Here is a 17,065-nt window from a genome sequence, read left to right as displayed (position 1 = left end):
CGGAAAATGCAGAAAATGGAAAAATAATTGATAAAGAATGATTATCGAGAGATGGTGGTGGCGGCGATGATGATGATACCAAATACAAAAATGTCGTTAACAAAAAAAAGGGGGTGTAAAAAAAACAAAAATAAAATCCCGCATAGATTGTGAAACTAGGTAGAAAGTGAGACAGTAGTAGTGTACTTAAGTAGATTATTGGCTGGGTTGGTTGAGTTCTATGTAAGGGAAGAAATGAAAAAAGGGGTGGAATTTCAATTGATGGTTGTTAATAGCATCAGATCAGTAATGCAAGAATAGCAATTGATTAAAAAGGAGTTGGGGTAAAGTTTAGCACTCTGAATTAACTTTAAGTATTCTCTCCAACACACCAACCACCTCAGTTTCTCGACCGAAAAGTAATTAATATTAGTAATTCCGTCCGAGGTTGTGCTTGTCTTTCTATGCATGGGCTCCATCCATACCAGCCAGTTTATCAACGATGCCTGAAATTACTTATGATGTAATATATATGTCTACTTCTTCTTCTCCTTCCATCTATGCAAGTCTACGCCCTAGTACACTAGTAGTCATTAATTTCTTCAGCGGATATCATACATAGAACAAATAGTCATACTAACACAAAGAAGAGGAACAAAGAAATAAAACTAAAAGGCAAAACGACGACAACAACAACAACAACGACAAGAACAGCCCTATTCCGCCAATCAACTTCATCCCAAAACCCCAGCCAGCTCATTTCGCCAATCTTCCTAATTTCTTTTTTTTTGTACAGTCCGTTTCGTTTACTTTTTTTTACTGTTATCGGTTAAATAATAAAACGAATAAAAACTATAGATTATCAAGGGGTGATGATGATGGTGATGGTGAGTAGACATGACACTAAATCAAATTTCATGTCGTTTTTCCTTCCTTCTTTCCTCTTTTTTGCAATAATCAACCAATCTCTTTCTTTCTTTTTCCATTTCCATTAGGTTACTTAGTTAGTCGTTAATTAAAAAATATCAGTTTCTCTATGAAAGTTTAACAAGAATAAGGTTATAAAAAATTTTTTATTCCGAGCTCAAGAAGCCTATAGTTCATTCTTGTGGTTTAAATTGATTTGGTTGTGAAGATAGGTTTTTTCTGTTTGTTTTTCTAACAGATTTAATGCCGTGCGTTATGGTCCTTCATCTTTTTTTTTGTTCTATTTTGCACTCACAACCAATCATAACAACCTTAATAGATTCTTTTTCTTTTTTACAATAACCGTAAAGTTAGTTTATCAAATTGAAAGAGAAGCTTAACTTCGGAGGAAGATGATGCTCGAGTTGTTATAGAGTCGCAGAAACTACTACCCTCTACTAGTAAAGATATAGCAAGACATGTGAGTTAAACCAACTAAAATAAGGTGAAAGTAGGGAAAAACCTCAATGGATAAATAGAGTTGGTAGCACTTCACCAAAAAGTAGAGATGCTAGAAAGGCACAGGGAGGAGGAGGAGAAGATTGATAAATTATTCGAGGCGGGTTGAGAACAAAGATAAACGATGACAAAAGAAAAGGAGAGACATTTTTCTTTTTTTCTCTCTGGCAAAACTGGGGGTGCAAAAAGAAGAATAAGTAGAAAAAGGGTCACTGATTTTTATTCTTACATTGAGTTAAGTGTTGTTGTATTGTATTTTTTTCAAGTGTTTTCTTCTTCTGCCTTTGTAATCACCAGTTTCATTATCTCTCAATACACACACTACACACTACACCCACAGATATATATATATACCCTATTTCTTCTCCTTTTTAACACATTCTTTCTTTATTTGGTTTTCATTTTCAATTTTTTACCATTCCTTTATTCATTTTCCCATTCTCTTTTTGGTTTTCCCTTCTTCCCTTCCTCCTCCCTTCTTCTACATTTTGTGTTTTCATTTGTTTCAACATTTTTTTTTTTTCGTCTTGTTTTAGATTACATTTTTTTGTTCAAGAAAAGAAACAACAACAATAACAAATTACTTACATCCAGTTCATTCACTAAGTATAACTTATTCATTCACTACATTTCATTCCAAATTGTATTCAATTCAGTTTTAGTTTTAGTTCTATTTGATTTGTTTAACACATCTCCCTTTAAATCAAACAATTAACTAATCCTATTGTGTCCTACATTTTTCCAAGAGTATTCTATAAAAAACCAATTTGTATATTATTTGTATTTTGATAATAATAACTGATAAATAATCATGGCTGTAACTAACAAGATCAACAATAACAACAACAATATTAGCAACAATAACATTGCAACTTCACCATCATCACCATCATCAACTTTCTCAGCATCTTCACCACCACCATTAATCAGTGCCAATTCATCAGCTGAAAGTATATTTGAACGTCATGTTCAATATGGTTATTCACCAAAGAGTTGTAATTGTTCACAACCATTGAAAAATTTCCCACCTCATCAAGAACGTAAATTGAGTAATTTCAATTTCATTCCTCCAGGATTAGATATAACTACTACTGGATCTAGTTTTAATTTGAATGACAACAGTAATCCTAGTAGTACTAGTAGTAATAATAGTTTTGATAATTTTTTCCAAGATCATGTTGAAGATGATCATGTTATTGTTTATCGACGTAATTCTTCATTAGCATTGAATTCATTAAATGCTGCCTTGGGAAGAAAATAAGTTATTATTACCTCATTTTTGGCTATCATAACTATCATTACGATATTTGTTTAAACAAGCAAGCAGGCTGTGGATGGTAGGGTGATATTGTTTGTTGGTGTCTCTTTTTTTGAATTTTAGTTTAGAGACCAACATTTTTTTAATGTGGCCATTGGATTTATTTTGGATTCTCAGTTAATTTACGGTTAATTGTTAGTCCGCTTATTTGGTTTTTTAATATGTTAAAGTTCTAGTTTGATTGATTGATATTTATGGCTTGTGTTTTGATTATTTTAAAGTTTTATTTCTACTTTTGGATTCATAAGATGATGAAGATGATTATTATTAGTGTTTATCTAGTTTAAGTTTTTGTTTAAGTTTTGTTTTTTGTTTGGCTTTTGCTAAAGTTGAGAGATATTATATACACATATACTATGTATTCATACGTATATATATATATATACTTGTACATGTACATATATATATAAATTTTATGGGCATTTTAATAGTATGGAACATTGGTTTTGAATCACGTGCACAAAAGATGTATTAAATCTTGCAACAAAATTCAACCAATCTATTAATCAGAGACAGGATGTTTAACAACGCAACACATATAAATTTTTGCATAATATTTTGATAAAGGGGCATACTTGGATATAAACTATATACTATAAAAAAAGGGCAAGCAAACAAACAAGCAAGCAAGCAAGGAAGGAAGGAAGGAAGGAAGTAAAGTAAACAAACTCATAAAACATATAATCTCTTGGTGTATTTTTTTTTTCTCTTTTTCTTTTTATACGGCTAATCTTGGTTGAATAAATCTTTTGGAATCATCATAATCAATTGGTTTAGAAGCTAAAACATTATTAGATTGATCAATCATAAATTTCTTGAAATATTCATCAACTTGTTTCAATCCATCAATTGAAAATGGAACCACTTTAGCCACATGAGAATCTGGTCTAATAACAAGAATTACTCCATGTTTAGGATCAATACCATAATCATCATACATATTGATTTTACCTTCATGATAAGTATCACCTTTACCAGAATATAATTTCCAATAATCACAACGATGTTTATAATCTAATGGATGAGTGAAATTTGGGAAATCAAAAATTTCAACTTCATGACGATTATTATTATGAATAGTAATTATATCAATAACTGAATCTTGGAAAGCATTTAACGGAGTAAATTTTTTCAAAAAATTTTTGGAATCATCTAATAAATCTTGAAATGAATGTAAAATTTCTAAATTGTTAGGATATTGTTTAATATCTCCTGGGAAAATTAATACTCTAAATCTACCATCAGATGAAAGACGATCAGCAATATGAATTGGTCTACCATCGGCTTGACTAATCATTTTGACACTATATAATCTTCGACCAATAGGGATTTTGGGGGCCAATTTATTCATAACCATCAAACCATCACCATCACCATCATCATTCTTATCCTGTTTCAGTTTCAGTTTATTGATCAATAATGAATCCTCATAATCAACAATTGTTCCTGAAGCAAATTTATTACCTTCAAGATAAACTTGATGGAATTCATCCATATCAACCCCATCTAAAATATCAGAATTAGGAATCATTGGTTTACCACTAAACAAACGAGATAATTTATGATCAAAAGCAATCAAATCACGAGCAACTTTTAATCTTTCCAGTTGATAAGTAGATAATATTTCTTGCTTGGCTAATCCTTTACAAACCAAAGCCAATTTGAATCCAAGATTATAAGTATCTTGCATAGAAACATTCATTCCTTGGCCAGCTTTAGGAGAATGAGTATGACAAGCATCACCAGCAATGAAAACACGATTATTAAATTTTGAAAATTGGGGACTAACTCTTTGTCCAATTTGATAACCCGTATACCAACTTAAATCAGTCATTTCAAGGGTATAAGGTTCAAAAATCTTTTGAGCTTGTTTAAGAATTAATTCAGGAGTGATTTTGGAACGATCGATTCTACCTTTAGTTTTGGCTTGAGTATCATCCACATTCCCAGTAAATTTTTTATTATCAGTTTTAGTGGCAGGATCTCTTTCAACTTCTTTTAATTGAATATAAAACCGAACTAAATCATTTTCACGTGGGATAACCATAACGGATCCAGAATCTTTCAGATGAATAGCACAACGATTTCTAATATCTGGGAAATTAGTAATTGGAACCATATCTAAAACCCCCCAAACAAAATCAGTTTGTTCTCCTTCCATATCAATATCTAATTGTTTTCTAACCCAACTATGAGCACCATCACAACCAACAACATATTTTGTATGAATGATTTCACAATCTTCTTCTTCAACCTCTCCATCTTCTTCTTCTTCACTGGCAGGTTTTTCTTTATAAGATTTATCTTGATCACCATCAAATTGACGGAAAAGTCCATTAGCAACGTTTTTATTACCATACTGTTCTGGTCTGGCTTCTTCCGATGATACCTTGACAACTTTCACTTCAACAGGATAATCATCAATATTGGACTTACCCTCATTTTCTTCTTTGACGTTGATTGAAACTGGCAAGAGTGGTCTTTCAATTTGAATTTTCCCTTCTGAAAAATAATCAATAGAATCAACAAACCATTTTTCAATATTACCTTGATGAATCACTGATTGAGTAAATCTTGAAATCCCGGGGATAGTATCAGCAACACGAGAATTTCTTTCCAATTGTCCATTAGAATTAGGTGACCAAAAACACATTTCAATCATATGATTAGCCATTTTCCAACTTTGATTTAAACTAGCAAAATCAAAACTCAGTTCGGAAAATGATTGGAAAATTTCTAATGAACGACATTGTAATCCATCAGCTTGACCAGTGAAAATTTCATTTGAACGTTTATCAATGATTCGAAATGGAATGCCACATCTTGATAACCATGTAGCACACATTAATCCGGCTGGACCAGCACCAATGATTAATACATCAGTTTCAGAATGTTTAACTGTCATATCGGTGTCTTGTTTGATTGTTAGGAATGTTTTAAAGTTTTTGTCTTTGTTTTTGTTTTGTTTTGTTTGATTGATAAATATTTCAAGAATTACATTTGAACAAGAAATTATTGGCTGATATTTATAGATCTGTATTTATGATATTTCCCAAATAAAAAGAAAAAGAAAAACCATAACCTTCTTTCCTACCCCACCGTGTATAAGATAAGAGAAGATTTTACCCCATACTTTGTTTAAAAGCAAAAAAAAGAAAACCTTATAACAACGATGTTTTGGTGATGTTTTGATGAATTTTGAGGAGGTTAGGTTTGTTTTTACCATTTTTACCTATTTCCGTTAAATAAGCATGGTTAGAAGAAGAAAAAGAAGAAGTGGAGTAGGATTAAATAATAAATAATAATAAAACTAACAATGGAAAAAAAAAAGGTGCAAAAAGAAAAATAATTAATGTGTGTGTGATGGAAATATGCACCTGCATTTCTTTCTCTATACACAAAACTTGCCTCCCCCCAAATAAAATATAAAGTGACTCCATTTATTAACCAATCCACCACCTTAAAAAAATAGCCTGGTTGTATGGTTATATGGGTTATGTAAACTTGGTATTGTCTCCGGAAAAACCAATTAATCAAGAATCACCACCACCATTACTAGTAAACTGTTATGTGATATTTCCGATAGAATATTATTTAAGCTTCTGATAATGATTAGATTTACTACTCGTATCCTGTGAATAAAGCTTATTTGTGATAAATGTGAACACATCCATTATAGCTCTATTTGGAGAATGTAAAAAACAGACTGAATTGCCAATAGTTGTTAGAATAGAGTCAGAGGTGAATAAGAAAAGGGTCTTTTAGTGGGAAACATCATAGTACTAGATATGGGAAAAACACATTTCCACCATTATATAGTTTTTTTTTTTGTAAAGAGAAATGGAGGTACGGCGGAAGTCACAGGAAATAGGTACAAACTCGATTGACATATTCTCGTACAATAATTTCTCCTCGCCTCAACTAGAGATCAATAACAATTTATAACTCAAAGCTAAATAAAGTTGCAATAGATCAAGGAAAAACAAAAAAAGTATATGTGAGTGTGTGGGGTGGAGGAAATGGAAATATTGAATAGTATCCTCCCTCCCCAATATAAACTATTGACAGCAACGGAAATGCAATAGAAGTCAAGAAAAAAAAAAAAGGCTGGGTACAACTCCGGATATCTTTAATATATGTATGTGTGATCATTTTAGGTTTATGGTGTGGTTACCCCAGTTTTTTTTTTTTTTTTCTTTCTTTCGTATTTGTCAGTAACCAAAAGCAAAGATCTTGTACATCCAAATCATCATTACGGAAAGGAAAGGATAATTTTTGTGAACCTATTAAAAAAGTGATTCATTTTTTTTTTTTTCCAATTTATCTGTTTTCCGATAGGTTTAGAATAATATATCCTTTTGCTCAAAGAGTTTGTAAATCCTGATATAGATAAGCGAATGCAAAACCCTTTGAAATCTTGAAATAGAATGTTGATTTTATGTGGTATAGATTGCATCTGCATAATTTATATGTTTACTGGGTTTACTGGTTTAGCATAAATAAAAAATGGTCTGGTTTTAAGGGGACCCCTTTAGTTCCTGTTGGCGGGAAAACGAATCAAATTGCACCCTGGTATTTTCAAATAATATAATAATATTAATAGAGTATTTCCTTTGAAAAAAAATAATGTGCATAATAAATAATAAATATAATATGAATAAATATAATCTAACTCTACTTGTTCTAACAAGAAAAAGGAATGCCAATGAAAACATAACAACGGGATATTTCTCTTTAACTGTTTAACGGGAAAAGGAGGTAGGTAGGTTATTGGTTTGGTTTTTTCTTTATATTTCACGAGGTCCAAAATAATCTAATTTAACAGTAATATTTCTATCTTTTAAATAATCTTCAATCATTTTCATATAAGTTCTTGGACCAATCAAATAAACATCATCTTCAGGAACAATAAAATCCAAATCTTCTAAAGTTAATGAACGTCGATAAAATTTATCAATAGGATCAATGGTTCTTCCACGAGATAAAAATTCCACCACTTGAAATCGATCACCATATTGTAATTTATAACTTTGAAATAATTTCCCAAATGATCGAGAATCAGTTGATCGATTGGAATATAGTAATTTCACTTGTCTTCCTTCGGTTAAACCAGCTTCAATCATGGGTAATAATGCTGTGACTCCATTACCACCAGCTAAAAACACTAAATTTTTCAGTGATGATTCATATACACAATCACCACATGGTGGACCAGAATAAACAATATCACCAACATTTATGTTATTATGAATATAATTAGAAACTTTCCCACCAGGAATATATCTTACTGTGATACGATATTCATTATTTTTAGGATATTCTGAAATTGAATATTCTCGAGTTATTTCATGTTTTTCTCCTGGTAACAACCATCTCATACATAAATATTGACCTCGTTTAGGTTTAGGAATAGGTGAACCATCTACTGGAGTAATATATAATGATTTAACATCTGAACATTCACGTTGTAATCTTGTCACTTTGAATTGTTTGAATCCATACCATGGTTTTTCAACGTATTGTTCTGATTCTAATTTAATTAATAAATTAGCTAAATTTTGATATGCTAATGTCCAAGCTTCAATGAATTCATCATGAACTAATTGTTTTGGAAATAAATTAATAATGACATTAATTAATACTTGTCCCAATTTAGGATAATGTTCCGGTTTAACTTGTAATCCAACATGTTTAGAAGCAATTTTTTTAATAAAATCAATCATGGGAGTTAAATCTTGAATATTTTTAGCATATTGTATTAAAAAATGAATCATGATTCGTGGCTGACGTAATAATTTTTGATGAGTTTCATTGAAAAATGGTTTAAATTCAGGATTTTGTTTTAATAATCGTTTATAAAATTTCTCAGTTAATTGAACGTCAAGATGTTCTAATATAGGGACCGAATCAATAATGATTTGAATATGTTCTGGTGTTAAAGGTTTACTTTCAAAATAATTATTGATAATACTAGCACTAGCAACAGTCATCTTGTTATTGTTATTGTTATTTGGTTAATTAATGAATAGGGAAATGAAATAGAAATAGAAAAAGGGAAGAAGAACTTTTTTTTGAAAAAAAGTGACGAAATGAAAGAAAGAAAAAGGGGATAAAGAAACAAGTTTATATTAATATATCTTATAAATGAACAATTTTTTTTGAAAAAAACAAGTTTTAGTTAATTAGTTAGTTTGTTAAATTAGTTATTGTTTTAATATTGATCTATTTTGAATCCAATCAATCAATTAATCATTTTTTGGGTTTATTGAAATTTTTCTTTTTTTTTTTTTTTTTTCTTATCACAAAATTGAACTAAGAATGAATAACTAAGAAAAATAAATCAAATCAAATTGATCAAATGAAATCAAATGAAATGAAAGGACAAAAAATGCTCATTGTTGTCGATTTTGTGTATTTGAAGTTTTTAGCAGTAAAGTAAAGTAATAAAGAGAATAAAAGAATAACAGCAGCAAAAAGGAACAAAGTGGAGGTAGAGGGAGGGAGGGAAGGGAGACACTAAATGAAAGAAAGAAAGGGAATTTACATTTGTTATGTAATTATTCAATTCATATTGTAATTCCAGGCGGGCTTATGACATATTACCTCTACAAATTCTCCATTGTGAATGAGATTCAAACCAAAAGAGGGAAAATGTGTGTGTATGTGTGGGTTATACACCCATCCTCGCCTCGAATTGCTCCACATTTCAAAGTATAAACAAAAAAATCGTACCATAATCTGTGAGCTTCTCTGGTACTGAGATCCCATAACCTCTCAACTTGAAACCAAGAATTAAAGTTACACTTCAAAGGAAATGAAGATAAAGTTCTGGTGTTCTTCCCCTAGCTAAACAGTAAAAACAACAGCACAAGCAACACTAGAACACAAGATAGTTGCGTAGCCTCAAAGGATATACAAGAATGTATAGTATAACATTTGATTTATTTAGGTAGTAGTAGTAGTAGTAAAGAGGTGTAATTTGTAGAGAATGGAATGTTTTGTAAAAGTTATAATCAACTTACAGAATTTCAGGTTTCTTTTTTTTATTTCTTTTCATTTCTTTACTATTCCAAATTCAGTTAAATTGCCACATATACGAAGATTGGCATTATAAACTCTTTATGAAACTCATTTTCTATTTAACATTTGATTCTAATTCATTTTTAAAAACCCTTCTCGATGTTTCAACTCAAAAACTTGTAGATAAAACTTGTGGTGATAGGACCAAATATCAAAACAAACAATAGAGATAAATATATATATAGAGCTGTATAAACTTAATTTTTTTGGGAGGGGGGGGGGTGGTGAACAATTGTTAGTAAAAGTTTCTTTTTTTTTTTTTTCAGTACAGTCTAAATTTGGTGATTAGACATTTTGCATAATATTCCCTCTTCACTTTTCACTTCTTCTTTCTTCCTCCTATAATGAAATTTGGAATGTTATGACTTATCACATACTTTATTATTATAGTACAGGCGTATATATAGACAAGAATGATAATATTATTACTCAAAGTTAAAGTCAAGTAATCTATAACATGTGGTACCACAAAAGAAAACTTACGTTAATGTCTTGATTCTAACCGAAATCAGTAGTAGATAAACAATTGTAAAGTCTAGATTTGTTATAGTGGGGGGCAAACTAACCGAGAGAAACTAATATTAATTATTGTCATTAACCAACCAACCAACTAACACTTGACTATAATTAAAACCAATCCTACGTACTCAAATTGCGTTTCAACATTTTGTACTTTCTTGGAAAGATCACGTTTTCGTTGTTTAATTGGTATTTTTGTTTCTCACAATATGCATAAATTCAATTCAAAAAATTTCTTGTTTTATTATGTTTTTTGACGAAGTGAAAAGAAAAAAATAAACTGCATATACATATTGTAATATACTAACCATTAACCAAGACATGAGCACAATATCAACAAGATCAACAACACTTTTGGGGGAATTTTGAAACGTTTGTAACTACTGTTGGTTGGTTTCAAGTTTTTGTTTTTTTAAATAAACTTTATTTTATAAATTTTGATTAAATAAACTACTTAGTAATGTATATGTAAAATTTTAATAACTATGTCTACCTTTTTTTTTTTGTTCACTACAACTAATATTTGAAGAAATTGAAATGAAAAAAGTCAAGAAATGTACAGAGTAATGAAAGAAACAGAACTCATACCAATTTTGTTTCAACTGCAGTTGTTTGAGTGCTTTTTTTTTTCTTATTTCCTTTTGTTCTTTATTTCAAGAGCAAAATCCTTGGGTCCACATCTACAAATTTACATTATGATCACATCAAACATAAAAGAGGTACATATATGTACAATCGCGACAACGGTGATTTTGACAGTTATAGAACAACAAAGCTTTTCTTTTGGTTATGGGCCCATGACCACCTCTAGTTTGAGCATGATGATGATCACTGTTATTGAATGCATAATTAATTGACGTCAAATTTCTAGTTTTCAATTTTGTGCAAGAAAAAAAGGGCATATTGTCAAAAACCTCAAAAAAAAAAATACTCATAACTTATAGGAAACATAATTTATGGGAAACCGTTGAAACCAAACTACTCGGAATTAATCTACAATCCAAGTAGTACCTTGTTATGGGAATGCAAGTATATCGTCTCAGGGTTATTTCTTTTCTTTGTGTAGAAGCAACAAAATGACAGTTTTATTTGATGCTTGTGAGAAGACTCTACAGACTAAACTAAGTCTGGTAGGTGCACATTTCACTGTTGCGATTTATTAAGATAATTTGGTTAAATCAATGTAAATATAATATAATATATATATATATATTTCTAAATATATTATGTACTTTTAATTTAAATGGTATTTTAATGAAATTTAAGAATCGAATCGAAAAAAAAAAAGACAAAACAAAACAAAATATAAAAAAAACTTGAAAGAAAGCAAAAAAAGTATCAAACTATAAAAAAAAGCCACTCCTTTCAAGTAAGTAAAAACTAATCAAGCAACTAATATTTTAATATTTTAACTTTATTCCACCCCTTCATCTTAGGTCAAGGCAGAAATACTGGAAGCAGAAGTATATTTGACTTGAGCCAAAGAAATTTCATTATCATCCAAATCATAAACAATATAAGCTGATCTCAAAAAGTTATCACCAAGAATGTTAGCATCATTAACATCGAAAAGTAATTGACATTTATCATATGGTTGACCATCATCACCTTGTAAAGAAGCAGCAAATTCGGAAGCTGGAACGGAAATTTTAGCATTTTTACTAAAATTGAATACAACATCCCCTGACAAATTACAATCAACTTCATAGAATGAATTACCATTGGAATCTTGAGTTAATTTACCATTGAAAGCTTTAATGATTTGATCAGCAAGATCTTGTTGCAAATAAGTAATGGTGGTACCTGAATCCACAAGAACATCGACATTATCAGTATTGATGGTTTTACCAGAAACTTCAACTGAACCCAAACTAATTCTTAATTCACGATCAGAAGTAACTGGTAATGCAATTAATGAACCACTATATTTAGCATTATCAACCCCACCGAAAATTATTTGTCCCGTGGCAGCATCTGGAGAATTAAGATAAAGTGAATAAGCATTCTTAGCAATGACTCCTTGTTTTTTTAAAGTGACAGGGACATTATCATAACTACCACCGGCTTCATTGGTTTTATAACCAACCCCTAAAATACCTTGATCAATTGAAGTAGAATCAACATCAGCTAAAACTTGATTTTTAATCGAAACACCACCAAATCCAACGGTATCCTTATATAAAGTACCTTGAGATGAAGATCCATCACCATAACCAATTTTGAATGGAGTATTCAAATCTTGTGAAGCTGATGAACCACTTGGATCATATGTCCCCTTTTGTTTACAGAAATCTGCAGTTTGATCACTATAAGTGACTTGACAATCAACATTAACATCAGGAACCCATAAATCAGATGATCCAGTATCAACAATAACATTAAGTTTTTGATTATTGGATCCAACGGTAATATCAGCAGCATAAGTGACTTGTTCATTGTGTAAAGTCACTGGGACAGCTTGTCTTTTGGAAGTTTTACCTTCTTGACCATTAGTAACTGGGAATGCTTTAGGAGTTTTCACAACACTGAAATCTAAAGCAACGAAACCAGCTGATCTTTTGGTTGTTGTTGGAGTAGCATCGACTAATAAAGCAATAGCAAGAGCAATGAAAATATTCTTTAAAAACATTGATAAATGGTGATGTTTAGTGGGTTGTTGTTATTTGATTGATTAATTGATTGATATTATTCAAATTTTCAACAACCAAGAGGAATCAACTATCCTTTTATACTATTCTTTTTTTTGAAATTAGATATCTGAACAGATTAAGAACTAGCTTATTGTTCTTTTTCATTCTCCTTCTCGTACCCTTTTCTTTTTAGATGTTTATTGTCATTGCTATAAATTGTGGTGTTCTTTGTTATCGTTTTACTATGAATGTGGTCTATATTTTTTTAGTTTGATGCCGTTTATTCAAATGCATTTCATTCAATTCAATTCAAATCAATTCAAATCAATTTAATTTTAACTTTATCAATTATAGACTAAATTTATCAATATTACCCGTTTCACTTTCTGCCCCCCTCCCCCGGTTTCCCCGATTTCCAGGTTTTGTTTACTAAAATTTAAAAAATAATTTAGTTCTTTTTTGATGAAAGAAAAAGGGAAATAACTTCTTCATTTCATGATTGGAATTAAAACGCACGCGTGAATTATTGGTACTAGAAAGGTTAAAAGTTTAGTCTAATGTATTATTTTCTGTTTTAGTTGATGCATTAAACACCTTGAACTTTTCTCCATTATTATTTTCGAAAAATTAGAACAAGTCAAAAAGCAAAGCAAAGCAAAGCAAAGCTAGCTTATTCCGATAATCATTATTTCTATCGGAAATCTAATGTTGTTGTCACCGTATTGGTTGAAATCAATTTTGTGTTTTGTGGTGCCGTGCAAGTTTCTATCTCCTCCTCCTCCTATTCCTTCTCCTTATGGCTTGTTGTTGACAGGCAACAGGAGAGGTTATGATTTGAAATTTGTGTTTGTTGACGTTTCAAGTCAAACTAAAACTACTTTTTTGGATTGAAATTATAATTAAATGATGCTTAGAATGATTCTGGATACCAAGAAATTGAAAAAAAGTGTTTTTTTGTTTTAAGGGGTAACACATTTGATTTGAATGTGTCAAAATAATCTGTCAAAAAAATAAAGTCAAAGTTCCAAGGGGAAAGAAAATTTGAAGTTTTTACTTGGCAATATTTAAATGCTTGCAAAAAATCTAGAAGTCAAAGTTAAAGTTAGAGTTGAAAAGATCTATTATTCTTCTTCTTTTTTATTCATTGATAGAAGTTATTAAACAATAGTTTTAATTATTGTTTAATTTCAAATCTTACCTATGATATGTAGTTGAAATTGAGATTTTCCTATTTTTACTTGTTTTTGATCTGTTTAGTAATAGTGATGGTGCCTCTATTGTTCTCATAATTATTGTTTGTAAGTTTTGTACCACTTTTCTTTTTTTTATCTTTCAATCCTTTCCCCTTTTCTATTCATTCATTCATGTATGTATGTGCGTGTGTATATCTTTATTCTTTTTGATGCCGTTCCTCTATCATATTGTTGTTTCAATATATAACCCGAACTACTTCAAAACGTCACCAAGAAGAAAAGATTTGAATAAAAACCATACTGTGTAATTATAAAAAATAATGGCGTCTTTCTATTTCTGATGTCATTGGTTAATATGAAATTCTACAATCAATCAATCAATGGAAATTAACAATTTTGTGTATTGTGTTGAAAGTTTTTTTTTGTTTGTTTGTTCGTTCGTTGATAATTCATATTTTAGATATATCCGAAACTCCACAATCAAAAATTGTTTCTCTTTAAAATATATTTTGCGCTTTTCTGCATTGACAAATTTCACAAATATGACGTTTTCAATTTTGTTTAGTTTTTATTTTTTTATTAGATTTTTAGACCCGAGGATAAAGACAATAATAATGGTGGACGTAATTTGAATGCAAAAAAAACTATATCCATAAGCCACAACAACAACAGAAACAACTACAATTAGTGTTTCTAAATAAAAAGCTGCAAAAAAAAAAAAAAAARAAAAACGAAAGGAGATCAGATCGAGATTCAGGCGGTCAAAGACATGTACATGCATACGTTACTTTTTTTTTCTTTTTGAAATTTCAGATCGGCCCATAAATTGACAACAACAACAACAACAAAATACTAAATAACAAAAAAGCAATTTCCACTTGTTAACCAACCAACATTGACTATGGCTATATCTCCATCATATGATATTGTTCTTATTATTAGAGAAGATTGACAGTTTTCCATTGGAGCGCAATTCTTGATTTAGATTTTATTGAGGATCCACATTTTTACGTTATCTGTCGTGTAATCAACAACAGACTAAAAAAAAAATACTTGAAAAAAAAACGCAAACGATTAATTATTTATGGTGCCGTTTGTCCAAAGGTGTTCCACATTTTTCAATATACGTGATTATCATTTATCTATGTGTATAAACTAATTTTTAGATAAGAGTTTCTGTTAATGGAAAGAAAGAGCGGTATGCATGTGCGTGTGTGTTGGTCGTAGATCTTTTGACGTACTCATATCTATCTATCATTTCAACCACAACAACATATGCCACTTTTTCAAAAATTCTAAACATGAATTAGCAGAACTCTACAGTTGGACTCATATGGCTTTAAATTACTCTAGAAAATATGGTTACGGCTTTAAATTCCTTTTTTGTAAGCCAAAAATCAAAAACCAGTAACCAGAGTGGAGAATGTATATGTGTGATCACGTGATAAAAATCTTTGAAAATTATTTGAATTGAACGACCGTATGAAGAAATTAGATGGAAATCTGTATTGATAGAATATGGTAAAGAAGTAATTTTCAAGTAATGGAATATTTATCTTTTTATATGTTGGTTCTATTAACAAATCATATTTCATATTTTCTTTATTTTTCGTTAAAATTTTACCTAAAAAACTAGTTAAAAAAGTTCATTAAGCCAACATTGAGAAAATATTGATGTTCAGTGTATATAATAAGTTGGAATAATGCATTTTTCCCCTTACGCTACCCTGATTTCTATTTTTTTCAAAGCTTAAAACAGGCTTTTAAACTTGTACCGAAGCTTAACGTAAATTTGCAACAAATTCATGCATATTAAATATCTAACACATCATTAGTAATTTTAATTATGGCAATTCTTCCCCTCCGAGTTTAAACCTAAATCTACTCATAACAATAACAAACCATTAATCATACGATGTCACTTGAACTTTAAATGACCTAACTCTGAGAACTAACTTTATCGATATAACTTAATAACCATTTGGAAAACTAAACGGTTATTTCCGTAATTAGTGAGACTAACTTCTTGGTGTAGCAGCAACACCAAGACTAAATCACGGGAATAAACTTTTTTCGGGGTCTCTTTATTCCCGCGATTTGCCTGGTTAGCTATACACGACAACTTTATTACCGGAACTTGATTTCTTATTCCCGCAGTTTTTTAAATGCTCACTACAACAGTTACAATTAATGAACTCCCCCACAATAAAGACAATCAATCAATCAATGAATGTAGAATGTATTGCAAATCAAACTTGTAGAGTAGATGCTTAGTATTATTTTTAGCCCTCCTCCCCTGATTTGATCTGGACTTATCGCTACCGTTGAGGCTTCACTACAGAATTACGATCGTTCCCCAGCCACCAAGGAGAAAAGAATAATCACCTACCTACTATGTTTGTCAATATTCAATAAGACAATAGAACATAATCTAAAAAGCATGGGTTCATTTTGGTCTTGCATAATGCCCCACCACATGCCCAGCAACGCCCTATAGAGCAAATAAATTAACGAACGTTGGACGTGATCATTATACAGTCCTACATCAAGATGCATGTACTTGCACTCATAACGAAGACGCCTCAAACGAAAACTAAAATGTCCAGTTTTACCAAGAGGCAATACCATCTCAAACAAATCATGTAAAAACATACTGTATTGTCAGTTTTGATACTTAAAACAATAGAATATGCCTTTTCTTTTGACTTTTTCTCTTTTTTTTCGTTCTTATTCGTTCTTTTCTAATTTCGTACAACCGACAACATCGTATAAGACAAACTAATTGGTAATACCAACTACACTGCTCAATTGTTCAGTCAAGTTTAAAGACCGAGAGAATGAGACAAGTTAAAAAAAATGAGAACTAAAAAAAACCCAAATGGAGTATTTAGGTTAAAGCGCTCCGGCATTTTCCCAACTCC

General features: G+C 30.5%; 5 protein-coding genes across 5 annotated transcripts; 2 read left to right on the top strand and 3 right to left on the bottom strand. All coding sequences in view use genetic code 12, as the record gives it.

The window, feature by feature from the left end:
- Positions 1-1,528: 1,528 nt before the first annotated feature.
- CAALFM_CR07840CA (uncharacterized protein) lies at positions 1,529-2,119 on the top strand (the record flags this gene model as incomplete). Its single annotated transcript, XM_705960.1, has 1 exon — positions 1,529-2,119. One exon carries the CDS (start codon positions 1,529-1,531, stop codon positions 2,117-2,119), a length of 591 nt encoding a protein of 196 aa, XP_711052.1.
- Positions 2,120-2,215: 96 nt separating this feature from the next.
- Positions 2,216-2,665, top strand: CAALFM_CR07830CA (uncharacterized protein; the record flags this gene model as incomplete). Its single annotated transcript, XM_705959.1, has 1 exon — positions 2,216-2,665. The coding sequence occupies one exon, from the start codon at positions 2,216-2,218 to the stop codon at positions 2,663-2,665; it is 450 nt and encodes a 149-aa protein (XP_711051.1).
- A 775-nt stretch (positions 2,666-3,440) lies between these two features.
- Positions 3,441-5,627, bottom strand: CAALFM_CR07820WA (uncharacterized protein; the record flags this gene model as incomplete). Its single annotated transcript, XM_705958.2, has 1 exon — positions 3,441-5,627. The coding sequence occupies one exon, from the start codon at positions 5,625-5,627 to the stop codon at positions 3,441-3,443; it is 2,187 nt and encodes a 728-aa protein (XP_711050.2).
- A 1,882-nt stretch (positions 5,628-7,509) lies between these two features.
- YHB5 (Yhb5p) lies at positions 7,510-8,712 on the bottom strand (the record flags this gene model as incomplete). Its single annotated transcript, XM_705957.1, has 1 exon — positions 7,510-8,712. One exon carries the CDS (start codon positions 8,710-8,712, stop codon positions 7,510-7,512), a length of 1,203 nt encoding a protein of 400 aa, XP_711049.1.
- Positions 8,713-11,753: 3,041 nt separating this feature from the next.
- On the bottom strand, positions 11,754-12,950 carry SAP2 (Sap2p; the record flags this gene model as incomplete). Its single annotated transcript, XM_705955.2, has 1 exon — positions 11,754-12,950. One exon carries the CDS (start codon positions 12,948-12,950, stop codon positions 11,754-11,756), a length of 1,197 nt encoding a protein of 398 aa, XP_711047.1.
- Positions 12,951-17,065: the final 4,115 nt, after the last annotated feature.

The sequence above is a fragment of the Candida albicans genome, chromosome R (genome assembly GCF_000182965.3).
Source record: "Candida albicans SC5314 chromosome R, complete sequence".
NCBI lineage: Eukaryota > Fungi > Ascomycota > Pichiomycetes > Serinales > Debaryomycetaceae > Candida > Candida albicans.
Note: the sequence above shows the minus strand (reverse complement) of the source record. Positions and strands in the feature narration are given on the sequence as shown.